The 12,853-nt window shown below is 40.3% G+C and overlaps 1 protein-coding gene across 1 annotated transcript; it reads left to right on the forward strand.

Moving 5' to 3' along the window:
- The first annotated feature begins 258 nt into the window (after positions 1-258).
- Positions 259-3,652, forward strand: galr1a (galanin receptor 1a). Its single transcript, XM_080863760.1, has 3 exons — positions 259-929; positions 1,210-1,275; positions 2,728-3,652. The coding sequence occupies exons 1-3, from the start codon at positions 276-278 to the stop codon at positions 3,079-3,081; spliced, it is 1,074 nt and encodes a 357-aa protein (XP_080719886.1). The 5' UTR covers positions 259-275; the 3' UTR covers positions 3,082-3,652.
- Positions 3,653-12,853: the final 9,201 nt, after the last annotated feature.

A 12,853-nucleotide genomic window follows, 5' to 3' on the forward strand; every position in this document is an offset into this window, starting at 1 on the left:
GATGTGGCTTGTTAACGTGAATTCTTAAAGCAGTCACCTGGTTTCTTTTTAGTTCTGGTTCACTGGCTATATGCCGCTGAAAAGTGAAAAGGTATTGGTGCGTACAGTATGGTGACGTTTCTCGGGAAGGCAGGCAGGTGGGGAGGGGGTCAACCTGCAAATACATGAGCTCTGTCCTGTCTTTACTCTAGAGGAAATCTATCTTCAGCTTGAGCCTCATAGAGGTTATCCATCCTTCGTAAAAACATGTAACTTTTCTTCACTGCTGGAAAATCATGGAGCTACAGGTGGAAAACCAAAGTCAGCCTTTCGCCACCAACACCATGAGGCTGCCAGCTAAAATCATCCTGGAAATGGGAGTAGATAACTTTATTTCTCTTCTAATATTTGGACTCATTTTCATTCTTGGTGTGCTTGGGAACACACTGGTCATAACCGTGCTGGCGCGCAGTAAACCCGGACAACCGAGGAGCACAACCAACATATTCATCCTCAACCTGAGCGTGGCTGACCTGTCCTACCTCCTCTTCTGCGTCCCTTTCCAGTCCACCATCTACATGCTGCCTACGTGGGTGCTCGGAGCGTTCATTTGCAAGTTTATCCACTATTTCTTCACCGTGTCTATGCTGGTCAGTATTTTCACTCTGTCAGCAATGTCCGTGGACCGTTACGTGGCCATCGTCCACGCTAGAAAATCCTCCTCGATCCGGGTGGAGAGGCATGCCATGCTCGGAGTGGTGCTGATCTGGACACTGTCCGTGGTCATGGCAGCTCCCGTTGCGCACTACCAGAGCATCGTGGAGAGGGAGAACAACAACACCTTCTGCTGGGAGGTCTGGCCGGAACACCAGAGGAAAGTCTACGTGATGTGCACCTTTGTGGTTGGATACCTTCTGCCTCTCACTTTGATATCTGTGTGCTATGCAAAGGTGAGCGCGCACGAACCAGAGTCAACATGTGACCATGAATATACAGTGTAATAACGAATTTTCAAAGTGTTGAAGAAATTAATGCGTTAACTTGTTATTCAGATCGTATTTCTCTCTTTTATAGTGTAAAAAATATTTATTTTAACAACAATGGATTGGTTTGTAAAAAAGGTTTAAGTCGTCCTTCAACATCTGCCCAGATGTCTTTCTGAAAATAAATAAACGTGAAATAATTTGGCTGCTCCTTGAAAACATTCACATGTGCGTTTTGTGTTTTCAGGTTTTAAATCATCTGCACAAAAAGCTCAAGAATGTCTCAAAAAAATCCGAGCTCTCCAAAAAGAAGGTTGGTGGAAGCAATTTTCTTTTGCTTCTGATTTCTCACTAAATTAGGAGTCGTGATTGAACAGTTCGCTGGCTGAGAGGTTAATGTGCTCATTAGGTGCAGATAAAAATGCCTGCACTCTTGAACTCCATTTACAGCACTTATATGTCAGCATAAAAATCTAGATTAAATTACCCAGTGGGGTTCTGGTGATGCTGTGAAGTGTCATTTTATTGCATTTGGCTCAAAACTCGGCACTGAGCTATCCACTAACAATTCTTTTCCAATAATTTATACCACCTTGCTTCCAAAAAAAGTAAATGTATAAAATCTAAATAAAACAATGTGCAAATTTTCTGCATTTATTCAGAAATCTTTTGGTCTTTAGATGACACTGCAGTAAAAAACTGACACAAATATTCAATTTACTGCATTGGCTCAGCAACACTTTTGGTGAAACAAACATGTGTGGAAGACTGGAACTACCAAAGAATTTAGCAATAAAATGTAAAATTTAAAAAAAACGATTGAATAAAGATATAAAAGAAAAAATAAAGAAAAAAATATATGTCTGAAGTCTCGATATGTCTCACAGCTGATAGATTAGTCAGTGCCTGTGTTTAATTTGGTATTATATCTCATGCAATTAATGGGTGGCTCCATAATGGTCACCACATTCACCTAACATGCAAAAGATCCTTAATTTGAGACTGTGAGAAGTGGCAAACCCGTGCAAGCATTGCATCAGGAAGAGAATCAAGCGTGTGGATCCATCTGCTGTAATGACCAGAATAGGGGAGCAGGTGAAAGATGCTTTGCTGTCTGATGCATTTAAAGACATATTTTTATTAAGTTATTTGTTTATTTATGTTTGATTTTGGCAGTATTGGTCCACCATAATGTGCAGTGAGGCAAACTAGAAAACTTTCTTGTGGTTTGACCAATAAAAATTTAAAATAGTTTTTGGACATCACAAGGAGAGAGACCAAACAGCTTGTCAGAGTTCAAAGACAGCATTCCTGATAGTTCACATGGCATGGATAACATCTATGAAGGCACCATTATTGCTAAATGATACACAACGCTAGGACAACAGCTTCCATCCTGAAGCCTTATTTCAGCGAAAAAATGCCAAACTGTGTTTTGGGAATATTCCAACAGAATTGCTTCTGAGTATAAGAGTTAGGGTTTTAAAGTGCCTGCAGTAAAGACCTGACAATATATAGTAAAGCATATAAACTCTACAGAGTGTTGTTAGAAGAAGAGGTGATTAGGATGAAGTTTAAAATGAACAGATGTTTTTCAAAAGCAATGGCACTTTTGATTGGTTGCACTTGTAAACTTTTAAATAAGTACAGGGTTTAAATGTCTAATAAATATATTTTATTTACATTTTACACATGTTCCAACTTTTTTGGAAACGTGTTCATACCCTTATGTGACACGTGACCTGTGATCATCTCTTTTCCACAGACTGCTCAGACTGTCCTCGTGGTGGTTGTTGTCTTCTGTCTGTCCTGGCTGCCTCATCACATCGTCCACCTGTGGGTGGAGTTTGGCTCCTTCCCTCTGAACCAGGCCTCCTTCGTGTTCAGGATGGTGGCTCACTGCTTGGCCTACAGCAACTCCTCCGTTAATCCCATCATCTATGCCTTCCTGTCTGAGAACTTCAGGAACTCGTATAAGCAGGTTTTCTGGTGCCGGGCGCCCAGTGAGTGTCCTCTAAATGAAAACAGAGACCCCCGCAGCAGAATGGAGACGGCACCTTCTACTAATATCAGCGTGTCTTATAAAGGTCACGACTCTCAGATCAGTAAAATGCTTTGATGACACTGGCGGTGCATCCTGAGTACAGCCTGCCGGATAATGGATTTTTTTAAAGGCTGAAACTACTGATATGAAAGTTTAACCAAATCCAGAGTTTCATATATCGACTGATATTTGTATTTTGAAAGACTTTAAAGAGCATGTTTGATTTGGGCCTTCATTCCTCAATGTGGCACATTTGCATATCTCATGTATACACAAGAAGTAACAATTTTAAATGTCAGGAAATATCAACCCATTTCCTGCTCAAACAGATTACAAGAGGAGGGAAAAAATCTGTGTAATATATATAGTCTGTATATAAAATATGAACATGACTAAATGTCACCCACTGATTTGTGAAATCTCATTTTGAAGACTTGTTGTAAGTATCGTGACTGTCAGTGTCTATGATGCCAGAAGTGAGTATACATTTGTACAGGATGGTGAAGAGTGAAGTTATCAGGTAACGCTAGCAAGATTAGCATCAATGCACTGGTGATTTGCACAGAGAATGATTATTGCTAATTGGTACTAATTAACCAAAATACAAATATAATACTAAAACTTCACTCAACACAACAGCAGCATGGGTTTCTCTGACTGGTTATTTGCATAATTAAAAGTGCTTTAATTCAAGTTAAATGTGCTGAGTTATAAAATAAGATTCTCATTACATTATCGAGATCAAAGCTATATTTCATACCACTCTTTAACCTTTTGTTTTCTTTACTACCACTGAACATTTTGAACATGGGAGTTTATGGGGACTGAATCACTTCTGGACTTAGCATCAATAATACAGGGTGTATCTAAAATAATCATTCAATTTCAAAAGGCTATATTTTTTTTAAGTAATGGATATAGAAACTTGCATGGTTGAATATAAAGTTTTACATACCAAACTTACAATGTTCACAAGTGCCCAAAGTGTCCTGATAGTCAAACTTGTTCCGTACGCTTGTGAGGATGTCACTGCAGCCACTGCTGTTGTTATGATGTCTACTGGCAACTGTGTGAAACTCACAAATCTCCTCTTTCTATCAGTGTGTGTTTCGATTGTTACTGGTGAACAAAGATTAAAGCACCATGAAACGATGCTTTTTGATACACCCACAAATTTAGGAACTACGTTTTTGGCACTTCCTATTGGCTTAATTTTCAGCCCCAGAGATGGCTGCCTGGTGAATATTTACCAGGATCAGTCAAAAGGTGTTGGACAGAAGCTTCTAGATATTGCTGGAAGATCCAGTGATAATTGTTATTTTGCCCAGCTTTAGATGATTAGTTTACAATTTAACTCTGTCTGCCTAATGGAATGTACATACTATACAGTCTATACCAGAGATATATGCGCGTAAGTGATAACGGTAAATGGACTGGTTCTTGTATAGCGCTTTTCTACTCTCACTGAGCACCCAAAGTGCTTTATACAACTCATGCATTCACCCAATCACTTCGCATTCACACTCTGATGGATGCATCGGAGGGCAACATGGGGTTAATATCTTGCCGAAGGATATGTGGCATGTAGACTGAAACTGGAATTGAACCACCGACCTTCTGGTGAGTAGGTGACCTGCTCTACCGCCTGAGCTACAGCCACTGCAATTGCAATAATGCATCATTTAAATCACATTGTAGATAACCGTTCTGCTCTCAAAGATCAAAGGTGAAGGTTAAATATAGTCTCACCTGAGCTGCCACAGACCTTAAGTTTCTCTGTAATCTGTGGCTTCCTGTGTGTTTTGAATGGATTATCCAGTGTGTGTGTGTGTGTGTGTGTGTGTGTTGTCTACCTGTTGTGTAGTCTGTTTTTGTTTAGAGGGAACTTAAAGGCAGTGTCTTTGTGTGAAGCGTTTTCACTGAATGTGCGGAAACTATGTGCACCAACTGCAAGCAAAGAAATGTCTAAAACCAAAATGTGTAAGTGTACAGTATGTGTGTTCAAGTTGTACAAAGACATGAATAATTTATGTTACAAACCAATAAACTCTTTTTAATAGCTCATGTGTGCATGAAACATGTTTGATGCTATGACTTTGCTCTGATATAACCAGAGCAGCACTGAGCCTGCTTACCTGGCTTCTTTATTGCACAGATTGCATGCTGTTTCCTGTTTATCCCCTGGGCTGAATTTGATTAACTTTTGCAAACAGGTAACTGTGCATGCTCCTTTCTGCAGTATTGTCTGCCCTCTGCAGGCATTATTACACTGAAAACTGGGGCAGTGCAGACTCAAGTGCTGTCTTAGAAAAGAGATAAAAAGCATTTGCATACAAATACAAACAATGCACACAGTTTCATTTCATTTCATAAAAACATCATGTGGTCGACTGCTCCCATAAACAACTGAATGAAACATTCACTTTATAAGGTTGATCAATAATTTTTTTTTTCCCTGTCCCGTTTGGCTCTTTTGCCATCAGAATTGTTGTCTAAAGGCAAAGAAAGATGCCCAACGGATTTACTTTACCAAATTGACCATCCCAGCCTTGCCATAATGGTCCATTTGATTCACCTTTTATTGTGTATTTTATTTTCACTTGTTGAATATGGGACAGACTTGACTTGGGGAAAGAAGGGGAAAAAGAAAGAGGGAAAGAGAAACAGCTGAGAAGAGGGACGGGGGAGAAGGGCAAAAGACAAAAACCAACAGAACGGGCAGAGAAAAAGAAAAAAAAGAGAAAAAAAAGAGAAAAAAATGCATATATCGATCACCTGGATCACCTGTTGAGAAAGAAAAAAGAAAACAAGCAGAAGAGAACAAGAGTAATAGAATAAACAACATCACAATGATATATGGGAATATGACAGTAAATACTAAATATTAAACATTATTGTGCAGCACATAAGATCAACAGAACACAGTGTGCTTTGAGGTAGGAGCCAAAAAGGGTGTAGTTTGTGGGTGTGATCACCCGTGTGTACACCTGTGAGCATGGACGCGCTTGTTTTTTTAAAAGGTTGGTTCATGTAATGATCTGCTAGAGGGTGTGGGGAGCCGCTGCCCCGTCCTCCAGGGCATGAAGCAGGTATGGAGGAGATCAAAACTCCAGACATCCAGAGGCCCCCAGAACACAAGAGACCAAGGAAGACCAACAGAGGGGCAGCCGCGCCACTGTCCCAGAAAGAGCTGAGGAGAGTCCCAGATGAGGGCTCACTCAGCAGCCGCGGAGCAGAAGCCAGGGGGAGTTGCAGTGACGCGCCCGTGAGCTCCGCCGGCAGCCAGCTGTGCCTGAGTGACCGAGCCCCAGGCCGAGAGGCCGGGGGCACCCCACCTCCGAAGTGGCCCGAGCGAGCCCCAGGCTCCAGGCCTCGATAAGCGGCCGCCAAGGAGTGAGCCGGTGTGTACCTGGACGCCCACCCCCAGACATAAAGAACCACCAACGCACCGATGTCTGAGGGAGTCCGCCACTGGCAGGGGAAGTGGTGGTGGGGGGGAGATAGGCCTCCAAACCTTGGCGGGCCTGAGATGTCCCCAGAGAGGTGGCGTCTGATACCCAACCTGACATATAGACACAGACATACAGGCACACACAGATACAAACATCCATTCCCACCCTCATGCTCTCATATGCACTCACTCCACACTCAACCAACGTGGAGACAGACATAAAGAGACGCTGTACACACGATCACACTCCCCAAGCGTACTCTACGAACCGGGTCTAGGTACCCTTGCCCCTGGAGGGGGGAATTGCACCCAGACCCAGGTGGTGTTACCCTTTTCCCTGCGGTGGGGGGAGGCAGACCGCCCCGACTCCGCAGCAGCAGGGAGGCCCCACACTCCAGACCGCAGGTTGATCAATAATAAATACAAAATTACTTTTTATAATTACAAATTTTAAAAAAACCATTGCTATCAGTATTTAGTACATCATTTACTTTTGTACAGTTTTGTGGCTCCACGGTGTCGTTAACACATTTACTTGGTAACCAAAAGGTTTCCTATTTGATTCTTTTGATTCCTATAATTTTGAGGTACTTTTACTGTAATTGATCTCCACTCTGAGTCACTTTTGGTTCAGTCTTTTTCTAACTGTGCTGTCATGAACTTTGTTTGTTTTTTACAGTATCTCGGAGCATTGGCGGGTCTGACCTTGGCTTGAATTTGTTGGACCTAAATTGCGGGACTGTGTTAATGCTGAATGCTTCAGACCAGCAAAGTGCAAACACTTCTGCTTTTTTAGTGGTGGTCACACTTGCTGATCTTCAATCAAGCACTTGATTAGCAGCACCTGACTGCGACTTACCCATGTAATTCTCATAAATACGAACACGAAATGATAAATTTTATTCCTTCTTTCATGATTTGATATTCTTTACTGTGGTGTTATTCCTGAAGATAACCTAGAACATAAAGTATACAGACCCAAAGCCTCCTGTCTGATGACTCATTTCACTTTAATCATTTTTTTCATAATGGACTATGTTATGTAATATGCTCAAATGATGCTCATCTTATTTTCCATTAGCTGGAAACTGAGTTAAAGGCGCAACGTCACAGTGAGGGAGGATGATGAAGAGCTGGTTTAACTGCAGGTCCCTCAGTTATGTGAAGAAAATATATATATATATATCAGTCTCATGCCCTGAAGAAAATGACTGCATCTGAGGTCTAAAAAATATGAGGATGAAAGGACACGTTAGTAAAGGAAAATGTAAGAAAACCGATTTTCCTGATGTTAATTAAAAAGCTGTTTTAACCTCAGTTGAACAGCAGAGGTCAGGCTTACACAGGTGTTGATATTCAAGCCTCTCTTTCTCTGCTCTGTTTAATTTGCATCTTCTGCAAAAGAAGTTTAAATGTTTAAACTGTTTAAAGTTTATATTTCTGGATTGTTAAAGAGCAAATTTAAAAAATTTGGGATAACAAATAATAATTTAAGAATTTCAATCAATCAGATTATTTTGGTGGGTACTTGTATTTTCTCCTTTCTCCTCCATCTAAATTAACTTTAATTTCTCTGCTGGTTGGAAATTCATTTCTAGATCGTGTATGCTAATCAGTTCTGTTTCCTGAAGCTTCTCCCATTTGTCATTTCCCCTCTGTGGCAGCTGACTCCTCTATCCCTCCCCTGAGACTCCCACCCAGCCTATTGAATGTGTCATAAATAATATGGGCTAATTAGATATGAATTGATCGTCTATAGGTCGCAGGCATTTTCATCCATCACTCTAAAAGCTGTTTAACAATAGATTACCTCCAAATAATCCTCCATGGAGCAGGTGAATGGGGCGGTGGGCCATTACAGCCTTGTTTAGTACGGGTCGCAGTTGGAGTCATAATTCTCCCGAATAATAAATATTGCCTTAGTCTGCTCTTTCACTGCTGTAGGTGGTGTTTTAATACAGAGGAGGATATGAATCATTTCACGATTTCACCAGAGGGTTTTAGGCTCCAGCTTAAAAATTTGTGATCATTTCCCTGCTTTTTAAAAAAAAATGTTTTTGTGGATTTTTAAAATTATCGTTATTATTTTTTACTCCTGTTAGCTTCAAATTCTGGATTTTGGTCCTGTTTTATCTCACTGATACATTTTATTGTATAAGATTATGCTCCAGAGAGAACATTAATCAGTGTACAAAAGAGCCTTAATGTGTCTTGATGAATGATTAGCAAACCTGTGTAAGTACCTATGGAAAAATAAACTCTATAGATCAGAAAACACCAAAGCTAACAGTGGGTATAGTGGTTAAGTTTATAGACTGTATATAAAAGATGGGGACAGCAACACCAATGTGCCTTAAAGCTGCATTCTGACTCCTCTTCTTGCACGCTGAAGTCCTGGAGTAGACACATCTCTGGGGAAAAGCTGGGTATGATTTGGTGTGCAGCTACTCTCAAGATGTTAAATCGTAGTCATACTGACATGTACTGCCAATATCCCACATTTTGTTAAAACGCCTATGTGTTTGTAGCTCTGAGTATTCCAGTGTTTATAACACATTTTAACCAATACTATTGCCCAAAGAACTGCACATCGGTTGTGATTTTCTTGGGTATTTATGTTTAATGCTCATCAGCAGATGCTAAAAGGCTAAGCATAGATGGTGAATTCTACTTTTAAGGAAAAGGTTCATTTGCAGATGTTAACCTGTCATGCAGTGTCGCAGAGTTGCTATGGCAGCTGCCACTTGTTGTATATTATAGGATTAAATATGAGCTTTTCACATAGTCATTGCACAATGCATGGTATTAAATAATTGTTTTTCTTTTAGTATTTGATGCTCTCTTTTTATATTGATCTCCCAGTAGCTTTCTACATTAATTTTATGATGTGTAGAAGTGTTGTAGAGATGCATGTGGATGTTTTTCAGCAGAGCTGTGAACTACATTACTCTGAATTAACCAATATCACCTTGCAAAAACACAGGCATGCTGTATATCAAACCCTTAAGAGTAAGAGACTGAGAGCTTGCCCTTGTTATTGAATACCCCACTGCTGAAAGGTCTTATGATCTGGTGCTGAAATGTTTATTTGAGGAAAAACTTCTCGTGAAAGCAGTTTTTAGGATATAAATATCTCATCCAGTGCTGTGGCAGACCTGAAGTTTGATCTCTATCTACCTGTCCTGGACTTTTCAGTTTTCCCACTTTGGCCGATGAAAAGATGCGGCGCTCCGGGTTGAAGACGACCGCGGCAGGCCTGGCTGTCACCCTCTCTGATTAATGGCCCTGCTGAAACATGTCCAGTCACATTAGAGCCCCATGTATCTCCCAGAGTCCACACAGGCCTGGCTCTTTGTTCTGATGGGAAATGGTGTCAGCCGCTCACTGCTGCTCGCCCAGAAACAGATAAAGATTTACTGTCATCAGAGGCCAGATTAAAGCGCACAAACGCAGACATTGATTTCTGAGAGGGAGAGAAGAGGAGAGGTGGGGAAAAAAACCTACACATTTTGGGGAGGAAACTCATTCCAGGGCCAGCGGAGATATGATCAGCTTATTTGGGAGGTGGATAATATGGAGCCCTCTCCCAGAATGAACTTTGAAAGAAGTAAATTGTAAATATTGATTTCTGAAATGAACTGTCAATCTCACTCGGCGAGATTATTCCTATCATCTTGTTGAGAGGGGGCCAATGAATTCAAAACTGCGGACAAAGAGAGGGGCCTGCTGGATTTCTGTTAGGGGGCACTCAAAAGGGCTTTATTCGCTAATGGTTGTTCAGTTTCATCAGATAACAGCTGAGATCTCATCGGTGCTGAAAAATAAAATGAAGTGTGACTTCAGGTCCTGATTGCTGCTCCTGTCCACAAGGATGTCATCAGAGAGGAGCTCTAATAAACTCTTTCCTTTGTGAATCTGTGGCACATTGTCCCAAATCTAGATCAACTCAGTGTTTCTGTACAACAAAACACTTCTACTGATTACGCTGGAGTTGATATGAGACAGATTATAGAGAAGAATGATTGTAAGGATACAAGACAGGAAAACAAAAACACGCTGTTCTGTTTTATACTGATGAAACAAAATCATTATTGCAGTACATCCCCGTTTTCCCCCATATTGCTGCATATACACACTTCCTGGTTTCTATTTTTGAAGTCTGAGATATTCTGAGCCTTCGGAGAATCAAACGAATTGATTTTGAAATATGGTGATGAAGTCTCATAAGCATACGTCTGTTTAAAGCCTTAAGCAGCAATAAGCAATAATCACTTTAAATCCATCAGACTACTGTGACGCTTCCAAACATCCCCAAATTTCACCTGAAAAGCTAAACTGAATAATCTCCGGCTCTGCGGATAGGAGACATTTTAAACAGTCCAGAGTCCAAATTGAATAATCTAATTGAATACAGACAGTTTGAGTTTTACCCAATCAAAATTATGAATCAGAAAGTAAATAATAGCCTTAAAACTGTGACTCAGTGACGCCGATTTTATCAAATCCGCTTTAAAAATTCTCAACTAAATTTGATTACACAAAAAATAGATTCAAAGTAAATACATCAATTTCAGTCATGGTACTAGTCGGTGGCCTCTCCATTGAATATGTCATGCTTGGAAACCTTCAAAAGTGGTGCTAGTACAGGGGGCTCCAGGTATCAACTGTTTACTATAGTTTCAAACTGACCGAATCTTAATGTGCACATTTATGAAAGCTGAAGTGTCAAAAATGTAACAGAGTAACAGAACTCTATGTTTCCCTTCATGAACAGAAGGAAAAGCTGTGTAAAACTGAGCATAGTGTTAATTCAGCTTTGAGGTTCAGGATTCTCCACAACCTCAGCAGGTCAGCAGGTGTCGTCCACACAATCTCATTGAAGGGAAGATATATTCATGCTTCTTTACCCAGCTTGCAGGGCCAACTGCAAGCTGCTTTGCAACCCTGTAATAAAATGTATATGATTCTCAAAAGTTTCATTCCACATCAAGTACATCAACTTTGGGTACTTTAAAAATATTTTTGAATACACGTTATGTGCACTATTAAGCTGCTTAAGTGGGATTGTAACTTTTACTGAAGAAAAAGGTACTTTTCTCTTTGCAAAACAAGTCTCCTACACACAGTGTTATGTTTAAATCCTTGCATAGCCAACACCACTACTTAAATAACTAATCTCAAATAGGACACAGAGTTGCACATGAGCCCGAAAATTGTGATTTATATTAAACATACGCAGAAACTAGCTGCAGAGCTACATGACTGAGTTACAAATACGTGAAGAGGTGGGAGTACTAGAGAATAGTATTTTCCTTCCTGTATATATGCTCTATTTTGTGCATATGTATGCATATGCTCAAAATGATCAATTAACCAATAAAAGCTTGCTTCACTAATGTTATTTCAGATTAAACATTCTGATTCGTCTTTAGTCCCCTCTGTGCCATTTCCTTTAAAAACACATGGAAGTGCAGTGAAGGGGCATTAAGGTCTCGGAACATAGTGACACCACCAAAAATAAAAGACTGTATATAGAACTAAAATCTTCTTTTAGTGGGCCCGACTGAAAGGGTAGCAACAAGTAAAGTGCTGGTAGATTGTTCCCAGGCTACTACTGAAAGCGTCAGAGAGGCAGAGTTACAGCTTTGCACTTTGCATTTAAGCTGAAAAACTTTGTTGTATTTCTAGTTGCAAGTGCAACTTTTGACTATCCAATAAAATCACTGCTGCCTGATCTTTAAGTCCACAACACACTACGAGCTTATTTCTAAAAGCCAGTTGGACAAGGTTCCTTTTTTTCTATTCTTTTTTATCACCTTCACTAGTCACTTCATTGCCAAACAGATAAATGTTTTTGTTATTATCGTAGTTATTACTGAATTATGAATGCTATTCTTATTTCTCCTCATTTCAGTTGTTTTGCATATAAACTCTCACTAGGTGGCAGTGCACTTCTATGCATGCAAATCATTTGGAGTTTCCCTGTGCTGTGTTTGCACTCGGTGTTTGAAGAGATAAATCAGTGAGGATTTGCACCACCTCTCTGTGCATCTGTTGCTGTTTGATGCAGTTGATTCTTCTGCCTTTGTGCTCCTTCGCCCCTTCGCCTTCTTCATCAGAGCAGCACCTTCGCGCAGACCCCCACCCCTTCAATTAGACTGAGAGCTCTTTGAGTTAAAGTAAAACTAATGATGCTCATTTTCAGCAGCACACCACAGCAGTTTGGTCACCATTTCTGGCATTCATGATTTGATTTTGATGAAATGGGCTCAAATGTTTCGTTTTTGGGTAAGAAAGCAAAACGTGTTTAGCTCCAGTGATTCTCGTTTAGTTGTTCACTTCTATTTGCACTTCCCATACACATTAAAGCATTTTTATCCATATGGTTCAGAGGGA

This window comes from Rhamphochromis sp. 'chilingali' (genome assembly GCF_963969265.1).
Source record: "Rhamphochromis sp. 'chilingali' genome assembly, chromosome: 17".
Taxonomy (NCBI): domain Eukaryota; kingdom Metazoa; phylum Chordata; class Actinopteri; order Cichliformes; family Cichlidae; genus Rhamphochromis; species Rhamphochromis sp. 'chilingali'.